The 8,451-nt window shown below is 42.6% G+C and overlaps 1 protein-coding gene across 2 annotated transcripts; it reads right to left on the bottom strand.

The window, feature by feature from the left end:
• Window positions 1-1,121: 1,121 nt before the first annotated feature.
• On the bottom strand, window positions 1,122-7,076 carry MAS1 (MAS1 proto-oncogene, G protein-coupled receptor). Of its 2 annotated transcripts, none has more exons than XM_072035117.1 (2): window positions 6,598-7,076; window positions 1,122-4,401 (listed from the first exon to the last, which is right to left on the bottom strand). In XM_072035117.1, exons 1-2 carry the CDS (start codon window positions 6,620-6,622, stop codon window positions 3,788-3,790), a joined length of 639 nt encoding a protein of 212 aa, XP_071891218.1. In that variant the 5' UTR covers window positions 6,623-7,076; the 3' UTR covers window positions 1,122-3,787. The 2 variants fall into 2 exon arrangements, with proteins under 2 accessions (XP_071891218.1, XP_071891217.1); XM_072035116.1 differs by having other exon boundaries at window positions 1,122-4,814.
• Between the last annotated feature and the right edge of the window lie 1,375 nt (window positions 7,077-8,451).

Here is an 8,451-nt window from a genome sequence, read left to right on the forward strand (position 1 = left end):
TCCAGTCTGTACATTTGATAAGGCATGAATCCAGTTTGGGAAAAAAAAAAAAAGTAATAATATAGTTAAAAATTGAACGATTATATGCAAGGCCAAAGTATTAGAACCACACAGGCTATCTCATCTTTGTACCTCTTCTCTGAATTCAGTTTTGCAACTGCAGTGCTTTGCTTTGAATGCGGATCATAGTGCTTCATCTTTTGGGTTGCTGAGTCCACTGGAATAGCAAAAATAATTCCTTGAGGACATCACATAAGCAACCAAGCAACTGAATGAAAACCAAACAGGCCTTCCCATTGCACAGGTAGCTAGAAGTTCAGAGTAGTGGACTTTAATAAATGATTTCTATGTGCAGCTAGGAAGAGGAGCATCGAACAACACACATTACAGGCAGCATATTGTGGCAGCTACACACACAGGCATGCACACAGACTCATGCACACAATTCCATGCTGATTTTGTGCTTTCCCTTGATGTAGGTGCCATCCAAGAATACCCTCTGCTGACCGGTATCACCACTGCAACCTCCACAGGCTACTGCTTGAAGTGAAGGAGAGACTGAAAGCACCAGCCAGCAGCTGTCTTTTCTTCAGGAAACCCAGTGGTGCAGTGGGCACACAGCTGGGTCTCCCCCATAGCCCATGGGGATGCCAAAGGGGTCCACACCCCCCCACAAGGACCAGAGTACACAGTGCAGGTCTGGCACAACAGACAACAGGCTGCAGGTATTTGCAGGTCAGGAAAGCAGAGCAAGGAAAGAAATGCAGAATGCAGCAGATCCCTGTAAATGGATCACCCTCACTCTGAGATTAACCGAGTGGGAGGACTTGGGAAGAAACCTCTCCCAGGTGCATACCCTGCCAAGCATCACAAGCTGCTGGAGGACAAAATCACCTGTGACATTAGTGGAGATCTCTCTAGGATATTTTGGATGACTCTGTAGTTTAACTGTCCCTCCCATCCTCCCCGTAGAAAGTGACCTGAGGCTTTATAACGGGAAATGCTGTGCACTTGTAGATTATTCTCATGCCAGGAAAGGGAGCAAGGTGGGATTTTTTTTCTACATCATCAATCAGTACAACTGGGAAGTAATTCAGCTTCTCTAAGAGGATTTCCCAGAATAAGAAAATAAGAAAATTTTGTAATCCTTATTTTACAGGCAGGAATGTGAGGGACAGAAAGATTAGATGCCGAGAATGCATCGAAGTAGAACCCACATCTCTGGACTCCATGGAGAGGACTTCACCCACAAGACAAACTTTCCTGTTCTGCACCACTGCAAAGTGTTTATTAACACCGCCTGACACTGCACAGGGCTATTTCACACTCTCCCAGAGACGCAAATAATTTTTGAAAAGTCACACTGGTGGAGAATCACTTTCTTGTTGTGCAACAAATGATATGTCACATTCTCCATGTTGATTTTTTAATGGTGGAATAATGTGCTTATCAGTTTCCCTTGTACTGCAGCCTGTCTGCACAGGCAAGAGTCATCAGTCGCTGTGATAAAGGAGAAAGAACATCCCTAAGATATTTTTATCTGTGGAATGGGTAACATTAATCATTTTTTCAGCTGCTAGCTCTTCATCCTTATTCATACTTCTGGATGTTCGTCTCATGATTAATGTTAATTTTGTCTGCTCTGTACGCTGATCTGTGGCCATTTGTCCAAATTCTGAAATGTTTGGTGGCATAGACAGACACAGGTGAAATGGGGTAGGAAGTCAAACACCCCAGAGTACCTTGTGCAGCTTACAAGCACCCATATTGCCCTGTAATACAATATTGCCCTTTCAGATCTACTGACCTAGCTGCATGCATAGTGACCTTTAAGCCAGACCTGCCGTAGTAACCAAGGTATGGTTAAGCACAGTGACATGTCTTGGCTCACCTGAATCACTCTGAGAGCTCTGGGTTACGTGTGGGCAGCAGACCCCATCCCGCAGCAGGTGCATGCACACACTGCCATGCGTATGTGGACACCACACACACACATTTCCACTGCCCCCAGGGTGCCCACAGACCTACTTGCCGTGTCCTGCACCCACCTCTGGCAATGGGAAGCTGCTCTGCTGACGTGTCATTCCAGCAGTTCGGTAGATCAGTACCCAAAGAGAGGAGCAGGCTGCACTCTTCTACTGTCTAAATCTACAGAGGTGGCAAGCCTGGGACTGCAGCCTCAAAAAGATCTTGGACAAGCAGAGGGGCTGTCACAGGGGAGGGTTTAATGGAGTGAGGGAACTGGAAGGATAATAGAGGTAACCTTTTATTTTCCCCGAGTCTTTTCTGCAATGACACACTGCAACACTTTAACGTAAGGAAAGAGGCGAATGTGCGTAGAAGAAATATTTATCCTTCTGAGAGCTCTTCTCTATGTTAATTCCCATCCAATCCTAGGCCTTAACCTACCATCTTCCTTATTCCAGGGCTGGCAATCTTTCAACAAAGGAAGGGTAGGTTGTATTTTTCTTTCCCCAGTCAGCTATTAATTGTGCCAGTGGAAACTTGGCGGGAGGCTGAAGATGCTGCCGCTGCCTGTGGCAGGAGCTTTCCGTTCCTGCTGGATTTGGAGCCCCATGGGGGCTAGAGGCAAATGTGTCTCCCAGACGTCTCTGAAAGTGCCAAGACTCCCCTTACTCTGTGTCTGTTTGATAAATGTGACCTAGTCCCATTCTTTCCTTGCTGTTGTCTTCCTCTGCTCTCTGCAGCTTGGCTCTAAGTGGGCAAGCGGCCCTAGGAATTACACTTAGCAACATACCAGCACAGGTGCCCTGCCATACAGGAGGCAGTCAGCTGGAATGGTTTTGCTGAGGTATAGCCCCAGTCATACACTGCTTGAGGCACCTCTCTTTCTTTCTTCCTGAGCAAAGCTGATATTATAAAACTGAGATCACAAAGGTCATACGTATTCTCCAGAGAACAGCTGAATACTGAAGACACGGCTGGGACTGCAGGTGTTGGGATGACTTTCTCGTAGACCCCTTGAATAACTAAGCCTACAGGAACACTGTCATTTTGGGATATGCCAGTCCCACCCTTCACAATTAGGGCAAAAACCCTATGTGAGTTGACAACATCCATATGTTGCCAGCTTCTCCTGTGTGTCAGGTACCAAACTATCCAAGGAACCAGAGGATGATGATGCCCCTGGGAATCATGCAGCATATACTTTGAGAGCAGACTCTGAAGTAGCCCCTTAACCACAGAACTTGATCATTAGCATATACTTGCATGTCTTGCTAGACCAAAGCCGTGCTATATGTTTGTGGGTATGTATGGGGACTATATGTGGATTTTTTCTTCTACTCCCTGCGGGGAGCAGCTCTTTTGTGAACTTGAACAAGCTGGAAACAGCTGTAATAGATCCCAGTATGTAACGTAAATCCTGTGTTTAGTGGGTTTGACTTTTAAAAATGCGAATACACACAGGCCCTGATGACTTCAATAGCATTTATGGGTGCTCAGTGATTTTATAAATGTCACACTATTTATAACATATTTGTGTCCTTTTTTTATATTCTCTGTTGGCCTGTCTCTTTTCCACTGTGGTATCCTTGACTGACATAGTCACATCAGGATGTAGCATGTGTTTGAATAATTAAGAAAATACAAATAAAAGTTATCTTTATTCTAATCCATATTTTTCCATTACTCAACCACCAAAGATAACAGTACCATTTCACTACTTCCCTTTACATTCTATGGAAGAAAAATGCTCTTAGTTTTGCAGTGGTTTATTAAATCTTGCAAGTCCGATTATTTGCCCCCAGAACTTCCCCCCTAAGCCTCAGAAAATCGTTTCAGCGATATCCAAACTCATGCCAACTTCCTGGCTTCTCGGCCGCAACCCATCCGCGAGTGCTCTGCTAAGAACCACTTTGAGACTCTCCTTGAACCTCTTCTTCTTGCTGCTTCCTACAAAGAAGTAAACAAGGGGGTTGATGCTACTGTTAACGGTGGAGAGAACAATGGTGACATGGTTCTGCTGGCTGAGCAAAGATGACCAGTGGTGGTAATTCAGAAGATACAACAGCCTCATAGGCATGGCAAAGATGAGGAAGACAATGACTGTGGCCACAATGATGATGTAGAGCTTTGACGAGTGAGGTCTCAGGGAGTTACGATGAATCCTGATAACCAAGATCAGGCTGGACAGAATCATTAGAGGAATGAAGATCATGAAAGTCAGGATCCATGTGAAGATGAGCATTGCTTGGCAATGGTTGGCTTCATCAAACTGTTCTTTTGTTGAATCATCTTTGCATGTTAAATACTCGGCTATTGTCATCAGAAAAGACAGAGTCCACAGAATTGCGCACACAATTGCTGACTGGTGCTGTGACCGGTGGCATCGGTACCAGATGGGGTAAACAATAGACAGACACCTCTCAATACTGATGGCTGTCAGGAGATAGAGACCAGTATTATATCCAAGAAGGAAGACAATAGACAGTGTGGTGGTTACATAGTAGTAAAAACCATATGCGAATCCAAAACCAGCAATGTACTCAATTGACAGAATAAATGTACAAAACAGTAAGGAGATGTCAGCAATGGACAGGTGTGTGATGTACGCAGTGAATGGGTTTCTTTTGATCTGGAAGCAGAGGCACCAGAGGACAATTCCATTTTCACAAAAACCCAGGAAGGAGATGATCATAATTACCCAAAGTGGGGTCAATATCTCCCAGACCCTTTCCTGTGTAGAAATGTTTCTGTGCATTGAGATGTTCTCTGTGCCTTCGCTGGGATGAAACGTTATGTTTGACTCATCCATGGGGAAAGCTCAAGTTTGGATAGCACAGCTCTTCCTTCTGCAAATATGTATAAAAATATACTGTGAATATTGTCTGCTCCTCCCCTCCCCTTGTTCTTTCTACCTTGTGGACCCTGGTTTTCTGGTCATATCTGGAAGTCTTAGCAAAAGGAAAACCATCTTTGATATACTAATGCTAGCTGAAACCGAGCTGGAACTATTCTCAGCAAGTATTAAAGATTGCTAAACGCATCATGCTAGGGGAAATACTGAGCGTTCTTCTCTGTGAGTTTCAGCATGTGGATGTTAAACCACAGCTAAAGAGATGCCCTTGAAGAGCTCTTGGACAAGCAACCTTTCTATCACATCGTGAAGTTTCTTGATGTAGTAGTCAGAGGCTTTTATTGGTGTTTCTTAGTACAGCACTAGATTGTTCCCAGACAGGGCTATTAAGCTCCCTTTGAAGCTAATGGCATTCATTTGAAGTTATACATATGTATTTCAAGTGAATTTGGCTCATACATTTTTGTGTACCACAAAATTTTGTGTATGAAAAAAATTGTATTAATACCTTTTCCAGGAAGGTTTTAATTAAATAAGTAAAATTAATACGCAGTTATTCATCACTCTATTTCCTCCAGGTGTGGAGGTAGAGGGTATACAAAATGCCACTGTTTGAGACAGTTGTATTTGACCAGCTTTAATTGTCAAAAGTATGCAACCATACAGTCATAGAATATCCCAAGTTGGAAGGGACCCACAAGGATCATCGAGTCCAACTCACTATAATAAAATTTAACCATGTTTAAACACACTGATTCCACTTAACAAAACTGCAAATATCCTGCAAACAATTACAAATCCAACCCATCACAAAGTGAAATAGTTGTTCAGGTTCCCTGTCATTGTTATAATGTATATAACAGCTGTTTTGGATGAAGTTTTCCTTTTCTATGTCTCCTTTTACCCCATAAGAGAGAATAAGCAGCACTGGCTTCAGACTATTTTCATTGTTATGTAGGAATATGTCATGCCTGCTTCCCTGTTAGCTTCCTACCTGCCCCAGTCAGGTTCCAGGCACTTGCTGATTCAGTGGTGTTAACAGGGACTAACTACTGGAAATAAGCTTGTCCGGCTGCTTTGGCTCATCTGTATATGCAGCCCTGGTTGTTAACATGCCATGCTGGGAATTTACCTATATCCTCAAGCAGTCAAGAACATCAAATGCTAGGGGAAGAAGTTTTACTGGGGTTAACTTTTGCAGTGAATATTTAAACAGAGTTGTTGACCCCAATCATAAATTTTCACTCCTGAGCCATGGCTTTCCTGTGTTCACTTGCATCTTTTTAAGAAAAGATATCACACCCTAAAAAAGAGCGTTCAGTAAATAATCTGGGGAGCCTCAGGGCTTGCCGGCATTTAAACCCGCACAAAAATGGTAATGATGATCTCACCTGTATGTTGACTGTGCCACCGTCTGATACTCAGTCGGAGGGAACAAACAACATAGCTGGAAATGTGGTAGAGAAGTGAGTGTGAGTGCAACAGGTAAGTGAAGTGACTGGAGTGAGTGGGAAGAGTCCCAAAAACAGTGCTCTGGAAATGCTACAGAGGGAGGGTGTTCAAAAGCTGTGTTGCTGGAAATGTAGTAAAACTTCATAGGAGAAAAGGAGAGGAGAATATCTATATACTTTAAGGGTTAAAGGAAATAGAAAAGGGAAATATATATATATATACATATAAAAAGAAAAAAAAAGAAAAAAAAAAAAAAAAACAATATGAAAAGACCCAAGTCTCTGCCTCTGAAGAGTAAAATGAAGAGGAAAAAGTTCTGGACTTACTAAGGTCATTCCCACATGAAAGCATTCAGAGATGAGCATGGAAAAAATCTCCTTCCAGATACATCCATGGTGAGTTCAGATTTCCCTGAAGTTGTTGAAGAACGTCCTTGAAGAAGCTGAAGGTTACCTTCTGCAACCATTTGCCTTCGGTGAGAGGGAGAGCAAATAACCACTTTGACCATGACTCCCTCAAAAATAAGTGTGCAGTTGTCCCATTGCTCAAAATGACTGAGGCATGCCAAGCAAAGGGCCCCAGGCTCTTCATCTGAGGCTGTGCTTCAAATGGCATCACTCAGTATCTGGCAAGTCATCTGTCTGAGAGCCTGGGAGTTAACTATTGTGGGAACTGAATGGCAGTACATGGAAAGTTGTCCTGAGCTCCTACAATACCAAGAGGCACAGTTTAAATAAACAAACATGAAGTGAGCAGGAAATCTATTTGGGGATAATAAAAACTGAAGGAAAAATATCATTTTAGAACTTCACCAAACACCATCTAAAACAATGCAAGTTGATTTGTGTATTTGTTTTATATTGCTTTTTAGTATAAGAAGGAGAGAAAGTGAGAAAGAGAGAGGGAGAGTAAGAGGGTGAGGGAGGGAAGGAAGGAAGGAAGGAAGGAAGGAAGGAAGGAAGGAAGGAAGGAAGGAAGGAAGGAAGAAAGGAAGGAAGGAAAGAAGACCAATCCACAGAGAAAAGAAAATAAGCTAGTCCTTTGAGTTAGTCTCATATATACATTACTCTTGGTAAAAATCATACCCTGAGATTATTCTAAAATAAAAAATAAAAAGGAAAAAGTAATATGAAGCTAAAGTCTGTTCTTGAGATTTAAACAGTCTCCCCTGAAAAGTTCAAATAAGCCTAGGAGCAGATAAAAGTCCCTTGAGGATGTCCCCTGTTTTTGCCCCAAGTATTAGGTTGTTTTTATATTCAGATATTAGCAGAACAAACATTCTTAGCCAAAAAAGGAGAGAGTTTTCTTGGTCTTCTCCTTTAGATGTTTCACTAAAACTACCAAATCCCCAAATGGGAAAAGCTACTAACTAACATGAGAAATAAATGACCCCAAAGGGAGGGTCAAAATAAAGTTAGGAAAGAAACAGACTGAAGTGAAAACAACTTCTAATTGCTTCTGGTTGGTTTAAGTTGCAATCTACCTTACATTCAACAGCTATAGCACCAAAAATTTCAAGGTGCCTCCAGAAAAGAAAAAAAACAAACTTGTTCCCAACCCATAAAATGAGACATGTATGTGAGCAACAAGAGTGATCATTGTAGGAATGCATTAGTATTTCAAGAGTGAGCAACTACCTGTGTCCATGGCCTATTCAGTCTTCTGTGAAAACGCATTCCAAGACCAGGAATGCCCTAGCATCCATCCCTCCACTGGGGCCAGTGGTTTCTGGTAACTTTCATACGCACATAGTAAACACACAGTTCCTTCATGACTGGTACCAATAGTCATCCTCGACATGGCCAGGGCAGCAGTGTGAAACCTGATCTATAGGGGAAGAGATCACAAACGCAACCTGCCCTGCTGACCTCAGGAGCAACGGGAGGATTGAATAGGGCAGGGGGACCCTGTGCCTGCTAACTGATGGAGTATTCACAACAGGTGCTGCCAAGAGATGGAGTGGTTACTTCTGAATCAGTTTAACTATTCAGATATTGAAGAAGGGGAGTGAGATAACAAGGCCTGGAACCCCAATGGATCTTGGAACTAGAAATGAGTATCAACAATAAAGTCATGATTGCCAATACAGGCATTCCATTAATTTCAGTCTAAAGTGATTATAGAGCGAGATATGGCATGAATGATAATTTATCTCAAAACTTTTCAATTAGACGCTGACT

The sequence above is a fragment of the Anas platyrhynchos genome, chromosome 3, assembly GCF_047663525.1.
Source record: "Anas platyrhynchos isolate ZD024472 breed Pekin duck chromosome 3, IASCAAS_PekinDuck_T2T, whole genome shotgun sequence".
NCBI lineage: Eukaryota > Metazoa > Chordata > Aves > Anseriformes > Anatidae > Anas > Anas platyrhynchos.

Excerpts from the sequence above, each read along its gene's own strand:
- MAS1 (XM_072035116.1), bottom strand. The coding sequence starts at position 4,777 with ATGGATGAGTCAAACATAACGTTTCATCCCAGCGAAGGCACAGAGAAC.